The sequence below is a fragment of the Leptodactylus fuscus genome, chromosome 8 (genome assembly GCF_031893055.1).
Source record: "Leptodactylus fuscus isolate aLepFus1 chromosome 8, aLepFus1.hap2, whole genome shotgun sequence".
Classification (NCBI taxonomy): Eukaryota; Metazoa; Chordata; class Amphibia; order Anura; family Leptodactylidae; genus Leptodactylus; species Leptodactylus fuscus.
In genome coordinates, this window is record NC_134272.1 from 814,481 (window position 1) to 830,910 (window position 16,430).

At 52.3% G+C, this 16,430-nt stretch overlaps 1 protein-coding gene across 2 annotated transcripts in view; it reads left to right on the forward strand.

Annotated features, from left to right (window-relative positions):
* SRCAP (Snf2 related CREBBP activator protein) overlaps window positions 1-2,731 on the forward strand; it is a 64,333-nt gene extending 61,602 nt beyond the window's left edge. For both annotated transcript variants that reach the window (XM_075283757.1, XM_075283758.1), the window contains exon 33: window positions 46-2,731. In XM_075283757.1, the coding sequence (XP_075139858.1) occupies window positions 46-2,190 (2,145 nt within the window). In that variant the 3' untranslated portion in view covers window positions 2,191-2,731. The remainder of the gene's footprint in view (window positions 1-45) is intronic.
* Window positions 2,732-16,430: the final 13,699 nt, after the last annotated feature.

Here is a 16,430-nt window from a genome sequence, read left to right on the forward strand (position 1 = left end):
ATAATCTTTCCCGACATTCTAATAGGGTCTCTCCTTTCTCCTCAGGAGCAGGTAGAGGCTGCCCGAAAAGACCTTTTCCTTGCTAAAGATGAAATGGGATTGTTGACAGAAGAGAGATGGGATGAAGACAGCAGGAGAAGTCGTAAAGTGAAGACTCCGGTTCCCACCAAACCCACGGAACGTGTTGGGGTTCGCATGAGTGAAAGACTAAGAGGCAGCAAACCAAGTGAAAGTTTAGAGCCTACAGAGAGCCCCACCATAGCAGAGCCTGCACCGCTACCCCAGGAGGAGCCTATGCCCGACAGTCCATCCCCCACCCAGAACAATCCAGCTCCTCCAGAACCAGACAAGGCCTGTCCCGGAGTAGAGACCATGGTCGGCCCCTCTCCTGCGGCAGACTTACCAGCTGTGGCATTACCGCCTAGTGCTATGTGTGCAATTGATACTGATCCTGTGAAGGAAGATGCTGAGGTGATTGTGATGGAAAATGTAGCAGATGGAGGTGCTGGAATAGACGACCCTGCGAATACTGTGCAATGCAACCCATTGAGTTCAGTTACAGATGCTGTGCCAGGTAGCCCTGTGAGTGCCGTAGCAGATGCTGGTGCTGTGCCAGGCAGTCCTATGGGTGCCGTAGCAGATGCAGGTGTTGTGCCAGGTAGTCCTGTGAGTGCCGGTGCTGTACCAGACAGCCCTGTGAGTGCTGGTGCCAGTGCTGTGCCAGGCAGCCCCTTAAGTGCTGTGCCAGGCAGCCCTGTGGGTGTTGTACCAGAAGAACCTACACCACCCCGCACTCCTCGCCGGAAAGTATTTGCAGACTCTGAGATTACACTTGCTGGGGCTACAGAGGCATCGCCCACTGCAAAAGTGCTGAGGAGACTGCCAGGACGTCTTGTTACTGTGGTACAAGAACACGTGCCCACTCCCCGCCGCCAAAACAAAGGGAGGGGTTACCAGACCATCACTGAAATGGAAGGTCAGGGTCCTAACGTGCCTGGTCCTCAAAGCCCTTCCCATGATCGCTTATCTGAAGAGACTTCTGAAGCAGGAAGCCCTCCACCAAAGCGCAAAAGAGGGAGGCCCCCCAAAACAAGAACAGATATGTCTCCAGCCAATGTTCCTGTTGATGTGCTGCTTGTCAACACTTCTCAAGGAGCTCCATCTGTGGTCGCCCAGACACCTGGCAGCCCAAATCTTTGCTTTAAGGTAAACTCTGAGGGTGAAAGTGGATCTCCTATTGAAAAAAGAAAGAGAGGCCGCCCCCCTAAAAGACGTGACGTGTCCCCTATCGTTTCCTCCCTTACTTCTCCCAAAAGACTTGAAGCACCTCCTAGTGCTGCATTACTGACCTGCCCCCCAGTGTGTGAAGAGTCCTCATTTGTTGCTCCTCTGTTGTCCTCAAAACAGTGGCAAGAGCCTGCGGCTGTGACGTCATCAGTATCTCCTCACAGGGACTTTGCACCTGAGCAACATCAATCTGATCACTCACAGAACGAGTCTTTGTCTGGTCCCTCTGCTGATTCCACCATTCCCAGTATATCTTCCAACATTCCCGTGGTGCCCGCTGAGGGTGCAAGCAGCAGTGGTGTTGAAGAACCTGTGTCTCCACCAAAGCGTAAACGTGGCCGCCCACCCAAGTCTCGTCCTATACCCAAGGTAAACTCCAGCCCCACATTGGACAGTTCTCCAGAAAGGTCCCCCAGTCCTCAAGTCACAAGGACTTTTCTACAGAGACAATGCAAACCACTTAAGGCGGAAATCCTGGACACTAAAGAGCAGAACTCTTCCCTTGCAGATACTGAAGACTCCTCTGAGGAGGAGATGACTGTAAGGACCCCTCTGACACGTAGTGCCAGGACTAGACTACAGACCACAAGCCAGACACCTCCTGTCGCCTTACAGATCTCTGTGGTATCTTCCAAATCCTCCCGTGGACGTTTTCCTCGTGCCGCTTCTGTTGAGGAAAGACCTCCTACTAAAAAACGGAAGCCTCCTAGCGTGAGGTCTCCCAGCCCATCTTCCTCCTCTCCACATGGCAGTTCTGGTGAGGGCAGGAAGCGTCTTTGCCCCCCTGCAGAGCGTGTTCTGCGTAGCTCCCTTACGGCTAACCCTGCCAGTAACACTCGGTCGTCACGTTCCCCTCTCCTTAATTCTCCCAATAGCCACAGAGGCAGAAAAGCCAAAACGTGAGTCACTAGGCCCAGAAGTGGCCAATGTGTTTTCTTTGGTGAGAAGTCTCGTTGGCAGATAGCTTGGGTAACAGGATGTATCCCCCAATGATTGACAACCCCACCCTTCATTTGTTTGGGGGCTGGCAGAATGTTGGCCTGGTACTGAGAATCACAATCTATGCAAGAGGATGGGATGGACAGGACTTCGTGTCATTGCAGGAGGATCAGGCACTACGTTCTCACCAGAGTTGTCAGACCCTGTAGTATTAGGTGTCACTGGGGGGGGGGGGGGGGGACTGGGCATGTCATGGGCACACTCCGCCTCTGGACTTGTTTCTACAGAAGTTCCTGTATTTCTTTGACGAAAATAAAGTGTTGAGTTAAGTGCGTTGTGTGTGTGGCGCGGCCCCTTTGTCACGGGAATTGAATGGCGCCCGCTTCTTGTTAAAGGGAATCTATCATGAGCTCAGTCTGGTCTGATACCTACAACTGGCATTGCACATCAAAGTCTATATTTTTGTCTGTTGTAACATTGGAATAAAGTTGTTGATAGTGTTGTCTTCCTGTCACTGATGTCCTTGGTGCTGTATGACGACTGACATGACTTGTGTTGACTTTATGGACGGGAGGATGGAAGTCTATGGGAACGGAGAGGAAGGTTGAGGACAGCTGAACGTAAAACGTCACCTTCCCTTGTGGGGATTGCTGGTGTCACATTAGGGCTGGCCCGAAGCTGAGCGTTACCTGCTTGTAGGGGCAGCGGGCGCCATGATAGATTCCCTTTGCCTGCTGTAGTGGATTATTTGACAGTATGGCATGGTCCTCTGGCTTCTCAATCCTCATGTGTACTTGTACTCTAAGCTTAGGCCAGACCTAGATCTCCATAATCATGTTGTGTTACAGCGTCTGATTTCTGCCCACGATAACGAAATCTCTCAATTCTAGTGAAGTGTGAATGGCAGACAAGATCACAAGGAAATGGAGGGCAATGAGGTCACAGTCTACAGAGGTCAATGACTGTGACCTCATGGTTCTGGTAGTATGTAGCTGGGCGGTCTACGGAGGATGTGGTCACACGGGCTATGTAGCTGGGCGGTCTACGGAGGATGTGGTCACACGGGCTATGTAGCTGGGCGGTCTACGGAGGATGTGGTCACACGGGCTATGTAGCTGGGCGGTCTACGGAGGATGTGGTCACACGGGCTATGTAGCTGGGCGGTCTACGGAGGATGTGGTCACACGGGCTATGTAGCTGGGCGGTCTACGGAGGATGTGGTCACACGGGCTATGTAGCTGGGCGGTCTACGGAGGATGTGGTCACACGGGCTATGTAGCTGGGCGGTCTACGGAGGATGTGGTCACACGGGCTATGTAGCTGGGCGGTCTACGGAGGATGTGGTCACACGGGCTATATGTAGCTGGGCGGTCTACGGAAGGTGAAGTAGGATTGATGGGGACTGAAACTGACCTTTATACATTGGAAAAATGAGTAGTAACTGTTAAGGCTCCTTTGAGAGCACAGTTGGCCATATATGTGTGGACTGGAGTAGAAGACCTCGGCTGAATCCAGATGTACACTCACCGGCCACTTTATTAGGTACACCATGCTAGTAACGTGTTGGACCCCCTTTTGCCTTCAGAACTGCCTCAATTCTTCGTGGCATAGATACAACAAGGTGCTGGAAGCATTCCTCAGAGATTTTGGTCCATATTGACATGATGGCATCACACAGTTGCAGTCGCAGATTTGTCGGCTGCACATCCATGATGCGAATCTCCCGTTCCACCACATCCCAAAGATGCTCCTCTATTGGATTGAGATCTGGTGACTGTGGAGGCCATTGGAGTACAGTGAACTCATTGTCATGTTCAAGAAACCAGTCTGAGATGATTCCAGCTTTATGACATGGCATTGCATTATCCTGCTGAAAGTAGCCATCAGATGTTGGGTACATTGTGCTCATAAAGGGATGGACATGGTCAGCAACAATACTCAGGTAGGCTTTGGCGTTGCAACGATGCACAATTGGTACCAAGGGGCCCAAAGAGTGCCAAGAAAATATTCCCCACACCATGACACCACCACCACCAGCCTGAACCGTTACCGATACAAGGCAGGATGGATCCATGCTTTCATGTTGTTGACGCCAAATTCTGACCCTACCATCCGAATGTCGCAGCAGAAATCCAGACTCATCAGACCAGGCAACGTTTTTCCAATCTTCAATTGTCCAATTTCGATGATCTTGTGCAAATTGTAGCCTCAGTTTCCTGTTCTTAGCTGAAAGGAGTGGCACCCGGTGTGGTCTTCTGCTGCTGTAGCCCATCTGTAGCCTCAAAGTTGGACGTACTGTGCGGCGTTCAGAGATGCTCTTCTGGCTACCTTGGGTGTAACGGGTAACTATTTGAGTCACTGTTGCCTTTCTATCAGCTCGAACCAGTCTGGCCATTCTCCTCTGACCTCTGGCATCAACAACGCATTTCCGCCCCCCACAGAACTGCCGCTCACTGGATGTTTTTTCTTTTTCGGACCATTCTCTGTAAACCCTAGAGATGGTTGTGCGTGAAAATCCCAGTAGATCAGCAGTTTCTGAAATACTCAGACCAGCCCTTCTGGCACCAACAACCATGCCACGTTCAAAGGCACTCAAATCACCTTTCTTCCCCCCCATACTGATGCTCGGTTTGAACTGCAGGAGATTGTCTTGACCATGTCTACATGCCGAAATGCACTGAGTTGCCGCCATGTGATTGGCTGATTAGAAATTAAGTGTTAACGAGCAGTTGGACAGGTGTACCTAATAAAGTGGCCGGTGAGTGTATGTAGAGGTGAGCTGTTATATAGCAGCCATCATGGTCTGTCTGGGCAGTCACTACAGCAAGCTCCAAGAAAGCCACCTGCTAATCACCATTGCCTTCTAGATTACTGATGTTTATTGGACTCCCCTGCCTGTAGTTCAGCTTCTGATCAGCCGCCATCGAAATATTGCGAATGATAATCTGTTTTCCCTTAGCCCAAACAGCAGCACAACTGGGGTATTCCTGCCCCTATGAGCTGTTAGGACTGGTGGAATATTTAATTACCTAACAGCTTTGACCCCTATAAGAGGTCGGAAGACCAACTCCCCCTTGTGTTAGTAACAAGTACAGTTTTGACATATATTTTACAGAAGTAATTTGACATAGTAGACGTAAAGTACAAGTCCAGCATAGGGAGGGAGGGAGCCTTGTGCTGCTGTTTGGGCTAAGGGAAAACAGATTGTCATTCACAATCTTTCGTTCCCCCTTACGCCCAACAGTAGCACAACTGGGGATTTAGCAAGTATCGCTTTACCCTAGGGCAGGTGATTCTGGCAAGCTGATGCCAACACCGAGTGTCCAAATGCTGTCGACTCCATCGTTCGCCACTCAAGTCTATAATGTTTGGCGAAAGTTAGCTGAGAAATCCAAGAAGCCGCTGCACATATCTGCTCCAAGGAAAGGGAATGTCTCGGCCCACGAGGTTGCTACTGCTCGGGTGGCATGGGCACGGACAAAGTCTGGTACTGGGAGATCTTGAGCACGTAGGGAGCAGATAATGGCTTCTCTAATCCATCTTGATAGAGTTGGTTTGGATGCTTTGGTGCCTTTAGTGTGGCCCACTACGTTGATAAGCAAGTTCTCTGATTTTCGGAAAGGCGCAGTGTGCTCCAGGTAAATCTGTAAAGCTCTCACCAAATCCAACTTGTGCATCTTCTCTTCCCACTCAGAGGTGGGGGAAGCAAAAAAGGCTGGTAAGACAATTACCTGGTTGATATTCTGAGAAGTGGGTACCTTTGGCAAGAATCCCGGGACGAACCTCAGCTGTACTCTGTCTGGAAAGAAGGTTATAAACGGTTCAGTGGCCGCTAGGGCCTGTAGTTCACCAACCCTGTTGGCGGAGATTATTGCCAACAAAAAGGTTATCTTGTATGACAGGTACTTCACGTCCACTTCAATAGGGGCTCGAAGGGAGGCGCACAGAGTCCCTGTAGAACTGCGGCTAAGTCCCAGGTAGGGACGGGCGGCTGCACCTGAGGGCGAAGTCTAGTAGCCCCTCTTAGAAATTGTTTAATTAGAGGATCTAGTGATAATCTGGTCTCCAGGAGAGCGGACAGAGCTGAAACTTGAACCTTTAGGGTAGCGGGTGCCAGACCCCTCTCCAGGCCCTCCTGTAGGAACTCCAGGACTGCATCTCTATTAGGGCCGCGCTCGTTACTTGTACACCAGTTCTGAAAGACCCGGGCGACCCTCAGATAGCTCTGGTTAGTTGAGTCCGCTCTTGAGTGCGCCAACGTCCTTAGCACTCCCTGGGACAATCCTCTTTCACCAGCTGGAGGCTGGTTCACCTCCAGGCAGTGAGGTTAAATCTGTTCAGATCTTGGTAAGGATGACTGTTCCGGATTACCAGAGTTTACACTGGTGGAAGCCTCCAGTTGTTCCTCCGTCTCATAGGAATGAAGACGGTGAACCATGCCCTTTTTGACCAGAATGGCGTGCTTCTTACTGCCAACTGGTCCTGCCTGTGTTTCGTCAATACCTTCAGAATCCTCAGCCGGGGAGGGAAAACATCTTCCAGTTTGGGCCTCCCAGGTATTGACAGGGCATACAGCGTCAGAGGGGTGTTCCCCCGAGCTAGGGAGCAACCCACCTCTACCATGGCGCTGTTTGAGGTGGCCATCAGATCCACCTCGGGGAGACCTCATCCCTTGGTGAGATGGTGGAAGGCACCCTGGTGTAGGGACAACTCGTCCTGGGTCACCAGTACTTTGGTGAGCTAGTCGTGTAGGACATTCAAGTAACCTGGAACTTGAACCGCCGGCCGCTGGAAGAGGCTTTGTCTTTACTGGGCGAGTTCCCTGCTGGCGAACTGTACCCCAAGGAAGGCTCTGATCTTCCTCCCGAGAAGACTTTGGTAGACTGTCATCAGGGCATCCGTCTGGATCCTGCTTGTCCTCTTCCATGGAAGTGGCATCGACGTCTAGGGTTTCATGTGAACTCTCGTAGACTCTTGCCAGCTGGGTAAGCGCGTTCTCTCCAGGTAATACCAGGTGCCCTGTACCAGGGTCTCCCCCAGATGAGCTCCCCCAGTGGGGGAGGCATCTGTGGTCAACAGGGTCTAGGTAAACCTGACCGAGGACCTCCCATCGCGAAGATGGGTTTACCGGGCTTAATCTGGCCGGGTACTGATGGTTCACTGGATAGGCTTTTCTAGTCCCGAGGGACAGTGATTCCAGACTCCCCGCCTCTTGCTGTATTGAGGGCCTCTTCGGGTGTCTCTGGTGAGTCACCGGAACTGGATTCGACTTACTGGAATCACAAGTAACCCTACTGGGTTTACGTGCCAGCCAGGCTTGCTTGATCTGGCTATGGGGGCTGAAATTCTGCCGTCTGGGAGGGTGGAATCCTAAGGGCGTAGCTTCCCTTGATCCAGGACCTTGGACTGAACTCCGGGTCGTCCCGCGAATATATCTGACCTGAAGGTCTTCCAGTGACCTCGAATTCTGGGGTTGAACTGGCCTCGGTAGAGACCCCTGCATCCTCCGCTTGCTGCTCTGAGTACCAAGCAGACCGGAAAAAGATCCCTCCGGCCGGGTCTCTTCAGATGAAGTTGTTTGGGGCCGTGAAAAGGGCAAGATGTTATATCGGCCAGTGGAGTCAAGATGATACCTGTTCCGTCTTGGGAGACTCCGGGCTCTCTGGGCCAGGCGCCTGGATGGAGAACGGGCCCGACCATCTTTAAAGCTGATAGGTTAGCGGACTAGTCAGGGCTCTACCCTACGGTCGCGGGACGTGCCGCGTCCCCTGACTCTGCCCCGGGGAGCAGAGCGCCCACGTCCTCTAAAGCCTCTAGTGGAGGAACCCCCGACCCCGAAAGGACGTCTTCCTTCTTTCGGGTGGCTGCGGAAGGTTCTTTGCTTTAGTGTCCGCAAGATCCTCCATAATCTTGTCTAGGGCCTTGCCAAAAAGCCTGCCAGGCTCAAATGGCAGCGTACAAAGGCCCAGCTTAGAGGCATTGTCCACCCTCCACGGCTTTATCCACAATGTTCGCCTGGCCACGGTGGTGAGGGCCATTGACTTGGAAGCAAGTTTTAACTGCGTCCTGGCGGCTTCAGTGAGGTGGTCCACCATCAAGTTAATGTCGGTCATGGCCGACAGGAGGTCGTCCTGGTGGACCCCTGTGTCAATATCCCTGGCAAGGGAAGATAATTCGGCCCGCAGGCCATCGACCACGTCATTGGCCACTATCGCCACGGAGGCCTGGGAAGAGGCGGCAGAATATGCCCACCTTAAGGACCCCTCCACGCGGCGGTCCAGTGGGTCCTGCAAGGCTGATCCGTCCTCAGCAGGCAGGACCGTCCGGCGGGACAGTTTTGCTACGGCCACGTCTACCTTGGGTGGTGGCCCCCAGGCCCCCTGCTGGGACTTTGACACAGGAAAGAGAGATCTAAACCTTAATGAAGGTGCGAAGGCTTTCTCGGGACGCCTCCATTACCTGGACCAAGTCAGGACTGGCTTTGAAAGATCTTGATCTTCTGCTAGTGCCCTCGCCAGCCTCCCGATCTCTTGGTCTGACGATTCTGAGGAGTCTACCCATCTTGTCGAGGGGGAAGAGCTCCTTTTCTGACTCCACAATGTCCTCCTCCGAGGACTCCACTTCCCCAATATGTAATCTCTCCAGAGGAGGTAGGGAAGGCTCGGTCACCTCTAGCCGGGGTCTCTTGGCAAGATGGGAGATGGTATCATCCATCTTTCTCATTGAATGAGAGACAAAGTCCTTCACCCAAGAGACCATTTCCCTAATGGGGGTAGCCTCGGAGGGGGGGGGGGGGGGGGCTCTGCATCCCTGGCAGTACCTGTATTCACAGGCATCTGGGAGGGGAATCCTGCATTTGGCGCACGCCAAATGCTTCCTTTTGGATGTAGTCTTCCTGCGAGGGAGGGTCGAGGAAGATGAGGAAGACATCCTATAAGAGGCAGGGGGAGAAAGAAAGACACACAAAAAAATAACCTGATGTTCCGTCTCCTCTAGATTGTCCCCCCCTCCACCAACCTTAGCAACACGAATCCAACCTGAATCACCGAAAGTGAACTCTGAGGCAGCAGCTCTCAGAAGTGCCTGTAACCTGAGCGACAAGCAACTTACTAAGGTGGAGAGGGGGGTTAAATAGGCGGAACAGGAAAGGGGGGCGGGGCAACCACACCCCTAACATCAGGGAAAGTGCTTTCTTTCTAATATAAGATAATATAATGTAATCCAATCCCTCCCCCCGAGGGGAGTAATATATAGCCTAGAGAGGCTCTTACCTTTATTCTGGCCTTTTTCTTTTCTTTTTTTCTTTTAAAACCTGCAGCCGCGGCCCTTACAGCGGGGCGCGCGGACTGCGCATGCGCAGCTTACCGGAAGCGGTCCCTGGCTCGGGCGGAACCTGGCGCAGAGAACTAGTTCCCCAGGCCCGCCGGAGCAGATAGGTTCCCTCTCTGCCGAACCCCGCCGCAGCCACGATGACCAAGCTGCAGGGAGCTACGCAGCTTCAGAGAGGGAGGACAGCCTTCACACTAGTCAAGGAGACCCTGGGAGCCACGTCTTCAAGGTAATCCATAGGGGGGAGAGGGGACCCCGGAATCCCTCTCCCTGTCCACCTGTCCTGTCCCACAGGACAGAAAAAAACACAAAGGAGGAGCAGGGCTTCCGGCCTCTTATAGGGGTCAAATGCTGTTAGGTAATTAAAAATTCCACCTGTCCTAACAGCTCATAGGGGCAGGAATACCCCAGTTGTGCTGCTGTTGGGCGTAGGGGGAACGGGTATTCCTGCCCCTGTGAGCTGTTAGGACAGGTGGAACTTTTAATTAACAGCTTCAATCCCCTATAAGAGGCCGGAGACCTCCTCCCCCCTGTGTTTTTTTCTGTTCTGTGCAGGACAGGACAGGTGGGGAGGGGGAGAGGTATTCTGACCTCTTATAGGGGGTCCCTCTCCCCCCATACTTCTATTTTTTTCGCTTACCTGCCTCTTTCCCTGGGGGACTCGTTCCCTCTTCTTTGATTGCCGGCGCGCACCTGCCGGCCCTACACTGTAGGGAGGTGGCTAGGAACTTCCCTGCTCCGGCATCCGGAGCGGAACCTTGTGTATTCGGCTGTAATCCCCGGTCCGGCGGAACTTCCGCTTCTGGGGTTGGCGCGCATGCGCTTGCCGCTAGAGCGGTTTTTTCATGCTTTCCTCTCCCCCCGGAGTCGCAGTTTCGGGGGGGAAGAGGTATTCTAGTAGCCCCAGTGAGGGGGCAGTTAGGGGCATCTTTTGGACGTGTTCTTGGAGAGGGGGCAGGATTCCGATCTAGCCCCGCCCCTCCCCTTCCTGGCCTTTATAAGCCCCCCCACCTGCCACCTAGTCCTTGCTTGCCACTCTCTGGGTGCTCAAGATGTCGGTTTGTTCCCCTCAAGTGTTGGTGATTCACCGCATTGTTGTTTTTGCTAGGTGGGCAGGGGGGAGGGCAAGTAGTGGATCTGGGTGCTTTACTTCTGGCCTAATAACTGTGTATGTGATTTCTCCCCAACATGTCTTCTTCCTCTTCCTCCGTGATTCCGTCCCGGGAAATGACTGCCTCTAAAAGGAAGCTTTTAGCCTGTGGCAAATGCAGGATCCCCTTGCCCGACGCATACGAATACCGGTTCTGTCGTGGATGCAGAGGCCCCCATCAGAGGATACCCCCCCCTTGGTTGGCTGGGTTAAAGACTTCGTTCATCAGTCTATGAGAGAAGTGAAAGATACCACCTCTCGCCTGGCAAAGAGGCCCCGGGTTAAGCCCACTGAGCTCTCTCTCCCCCCCTCAGGAAGACCTCCATATTAGGGATGTGGACTCGTCGGAGGAAGCAGGAAAATCCATTTTCCCGGTCGAAAAAATGCCTAGGCTGCTAAAGGCCATCAGGTCCAGGGACCGTGATAGCGGTGAAGGGTCAAGCCGAAAATCCAGATCCTTTAGGGCTGACTCAGACCTAGTCCGCAGGATGGAAGCGGAGTGGAGACGCCCGGAGAAAACGTTCAACCCATCCAGACACTTCAAGTCCCTGTTTCCTGTTTCGGAGTCCCAGGAGGGAGCCTGGGCTTTCCCCCCGAAGGTGGATATGGCGGTAGCGAAGCTATCCAGGCGCACAGTGGTACCTATGGAGGACGGGTCCAATTTGCAGGATCCCATGGACCGTTGAGTCGAGGGCTCACTCAGGTGAATTTATGCAACCTCCTCCGCCCAGGCCTCCGTGGGCATCTCCGCCAGCGAGGTGGTGTCAGGCCTGCGGGCCGAGCTGTTGTCCCTAGCTAGGGACATTGATTCTGGAGTCCACCGTGATGACCTCCTGACAGCTATGCCGGATATCAACCTAATGGTGGATCATTTGTCTGAGGCCACATTTTACCAGACAAAGCTGGCTTCCACTGGTGCTTTCCACTGCTGCCAGACGCCCTCTATGGCTAAATCCTTGAAGAGCTGATAATGCCCCCAAATACAGCCTGTGTGCCATCCCCTTCGAACCAGGGAAGTTGTTTGGCAGGGAGCTCGACTGAATAATGGAGGGTCTGGCGGATTCAAAGGGGAAGAGTCTCCCTTAACCTTTCAGCAGCAGCAGAGGACCTTCCTTTCAGGGCCACGGGTTTCCCAGAAGAATCTCTAGGGGGCAGAGACGCCCTGGTCCCCAGTCCAGAGCTGGAGGTCGCGTTGCTTCCCGTGACCAACAGAAGCGCTCATCCTTCTGACTATCTGACCCTCCCTCCCCACGCCCCCACGGCAGTTGCGGCCAACTCACCCACCATATGGCTGCCTGGATCCGTCAAGACCCCTGGGTCCTGCAAGTGATCCAGGAAGGGTACAGGATAAACTTCATCACATCCTGCAGACAAATTTGTAACAACTCGCCTTTTCTGGGCACCAAACAACTTCATCTAAAAAGATCCGTCCAGGAGTACGTGGACAAAGCCGCACTGGAACTGGTTCTCCGCGCAGAACACGGCCAAGGCGGCTATTCTCCTGTCTTCCTGGTTCCCAAGTCATCAGGCGGATGGCGTATGATCATCGATCTCAGATACTTGAATCGATTCATCCACAAGGTTCAGTTCAACATGGAAACCATCAGATCGATTCTTCCTTTTCTGCAGCCCTGAGATCACTTCATCACCCTGGATCTAAGGGACGCATACCTCCATGTACCCATTTTTCCGGCACACAGGAAGTTTCTGAGAATTGCTGTACACCTAAATGGAAAACTCTCATTTCCAGTTCACGGCTCTCCCATTTGGCATATCCTCGGCCCCCCCACACCTTCACAAAGGTAGTGGCTCCGGTCGCAGCCGCCCTGCGCCTCCAAGGGATCTTCATAGTTCCGTATCTAGACGACTGACTCCTAAAAGCCTGGTCAAAGGAGGTCCTCGCCACACAGTTGGATATCACAGTGGCTTTACTAGACGAGCTGGGCTGGCTAGTAAACTGGCAGAAGTCAGTTGTGGTTCCATCAACCCGGATCCAGTTCCTGGGATTCATCTTGGACTCTCTCAGTATGACGATCTATCTGCCCTCTCCTCGCAAGGAGAAGATTGGTCGAGCGGCTCATCATCTATCCATCACCCGGAAGGTTACTATCAGGACGGCCATGAAAGTCTTAGGTCTTATGTCTCTCACCATCGAGGCAGTTCCGTGGGCCCTGTGGCACATGCGCCCGTTACAAAGCGAGATCTTGAGAGCCTGGAACCACACTCCTTCAGGACTTCAGAAACCTATCCAGTTATCCATCAGTACCCGTCGATCACTGGCTTGGTGGTCCCATCTCCAAGACGGAAAGTCCATGGTCCAGACCTCCTGGATCCTGTTGACTACAGATGCCTCCCTCACAGGATGGGGAGCGCATCTAGGGGAGACCCCGGTACAAGGTACATGGAATCGTCTGGAGAAAACGCGCTCATCCAATTGGCGCGAGCTTACGGCAGTTCACCGTGCGCTTCTGATGTTTGCACCCCACCTGCAGGGACAAGCTATGAAGATAAGGACGGACAACTTCACAGCAGTCCATTACATCAACAAGCAAGGGGGAACCAGATCCCCCTCTCTCCTACAGGTGACCAAACTGATTTTTGCCTGGGCAGAGGAGAATCTGTCCCAGTTGACGGCAGTTCACATCCAGGGTCGTTTGAACATCCTTGCGGATCAGCTCAGCAGAGGCTTAGTGACGTCAGGAGAATGGTCCTTGGATCCGGACATCTTTCACCATCTCACCGAGATGTGGGGTCTCCCTGAGGTGGATCTGATGGCCACCCAATACAACGCCAAAGTAGAAAGGTTTTGCTCCCTGTACCGGGAAGACAACCCTTTGGCGGTGGATGCCCTGTCAATACCTTGGAGGTTCAGACTGGCATATGTCTTTCCTCCTATTCTGAAGGTATTGGCGAAACTCAGGCAGGACCAGACCTCGGTGATAGTGATCATGCCGTTCTGGCCAAAAAGGGCATGGTTTACCCACCTCATCCTTATGAGTCGAGGGAACTACTGGAGGCTTCCATCAGTCCACAACCTGGTAACTCTAAACAGACAGCTCTGCCAGGACCTGGACAGGTTCAACTTCACTGCCTGGAGGTTAACCGCGCCGTATGTGGAGATAGAGGATTGTCCCAGGGAGTGCTAAGGACTTTAGCTCATTCAAGAGCGGAATCTACTAATCGGAGCTACCAGAGGATCGCCCGGATGTTCCGGAACTGGTGTGCGGATAACCAGCGCAACTCGGATAGAAATTCAGTCATGGAATTCCTCCAAGATGGCCTAGAGAGGGGGCTATCACCAGCCACCCTGAAGGTTCAAGTTTCAGCTCTGTCTGCTCTCCTGGGGACTCGGTTGTCACAAGATCCTCTAATCAAGCAATTCCAAAGAGGGGCCGCCAGACTCCGCTCCCAAGTACAGCCACCAGTCCCTAGGTGGGACCTGGCTGCGGTTCTACAGGGGCTCTGCTCCCCCCCCCCCCACTTCGAACCCTTATCTGAAGTGGATTGGAAATACCTGTCGTACAAGGTTACCTTCCTATTGGCAATAACCTCCGCCAAGAGGGTTAGAGAACTACAGGTCTTAGCGGCCTCGGAACCCTTTATAACCTTTTTCCCGGACAGGGTGCAGCTGAGGTTTGTCCCAGGATTCTTGGCAAAGGTACCTACACTTCAGAACATCAACCAGGTAATCTCCTTACCGGCCTTTTTTCCCTCTCCCACTTCTGAGTGGGAAGAGAAGATGCACAAGCTGGACTTGGTCAGAGTACTGCGTATTTACCTGGACCGCACAGCCTCTTTCCGAAGGTCAGAAAATCCTACTGATCAATGTGTTTGGCCACAACAGAGACGCCAAAGCATCTAAAGTAACCCTGTCAAGGTGGATCAGGGGAGCAATCATTTGCTCCCTGCGTGCTCAAGACCTTCTGGCACCAGAGTTTGTCCGTGCCAACGCCACCAGAGCAGTGGCGATGTCCTGGGTAGAAGGGCGGTGCCTTTCTTTGGAGCAGATATGTGCCGCTGCTTCCTTGAGTTCACAGCTGACCTTCGCCAGGCACTACAGGCTGGACTGGCGTTCAGCAGATTCCACAACATTTGGACATTCTGTATTTGCATCGGTCTGCCAGGATCACCCATCCTAGGGTAAAGCAATACTTGCTAAATCCCCAGTTGTGCTGCTGGTTGGGCGTAGGGGGAATGAAAGATTATGAATGATTAATCTGTTTTCCCTTAGCCCAAACAGCAGCACAAGGCTCCCTCCCATTTTTCCATTGTAAATTTTGTATTTGTATGTTATACTTTGGTACTAACACAGGGGGGAGGAGGTCTTCCGGCCTCTTATAGGGGGTTGAAGTTGTTAGTTAATTAAAAGTTCCCCCTGTCCTAACAGCTCACAGGGGCAGAAATACCCAGTTGTGCTGCTGTTTGGGCTAAGGGAAAACAGATTATCAAAAAAAAAAGAAGAAAACAGGAGGCTAGAACGAAAGATTATGAAAGATAATCTGTTTTCCCTTAGCCCAAACAGCAGCACAACTGGGGTATTCCTGCCCCTATGAGCTGTTAGGACAGGTGGAATTTTTAATTACCTAACAGCAATTGACCCCTATAAGAGGCCGGAAGACCTGCTCCTCCCTCTGTGTTAGTAACAAGTATAAGATTTGACGTATATTTTACAAAAGTAATATAACATAGTACAGAAAGTAGTACAAATACAGCATAGGGAGGGAGCCTTGTGCTGCTGTTTGGGCTAAGGGAAAACAGATTATCATTCATAATCTTTTGTTCCCCCTACGTCCAACCAGCAGCACAACTGGGGATTTAGCAAGTATCGCTTTACCCTAGGGTGGGTGATCCTGGCAGGCTGATGCCAACACCGAGTGTCCAAATGCTGTAGACTCCATCGTTCACCAATCCAATCTATAATGTTTGGCGAAAGTCAGCTGCGAACTCCAAGAAGCCGCTGCACATATCTGCTCTAAGGAAAGGGAACGTCTCTCGGCCCACGAGGTTGCTACTGCTCGGGTGGCGTGGGCACGAATAAGGTCTGGCACTGGAAGATCTTGAGCACGTAGGGAGCAGATAATGGCTTCTCTAATCCATCTTGATAGAGTTGGTTTGGATGCTTTGGTGCCTTTAGTGTGGCCCACTACGTTGATAAGCAAATTCTCTGATTTTCGGAAAGGCGCACTGCGCTCCAGGTAAATCTGTAAAGCTCTCACCAAGTCCAACTTGTGCATCCTCTCCTCCCACTCCGAGGTGGGAGACGGAAAAAAGGCTGGTAAGACAATTGCCTGGTTGATATTCTGAGGAGTGGGTACCTTTGGCAAGAATCCTGGGATGAACCTCAGTTGTACTCTGTCTGGAAAGAAGGTTATAAATGGTTCGGAGGCCGCTAGGGCCTGTAATTCACCAACCCTCTTGGCGGAGGTTATTGCCAACAGGAAAGTTATCTTGTATACTAGGTACTTCAAATCCACTTCAGATAGGGGCTTGAAGGGGGCGCACAGAGCCCATGTAAAACTGCAGCTAGGTCCCAACTAGGGACGGGCGGCTGCACCTGAGGACGAAGTCTAGTAGCCCCTCTTAGAAATTGTTTAATTAGAGGATCTAGTGCTAATCTGGTCTCCAAGAGAGCGGACAGAGCTGAGACTTGAACTTTCAATGTAGTAGGTGCTAGCCCCTTCTCTAGGCCATCTTGTAGGAACTCCAAGACTGCATTTCTATTAGG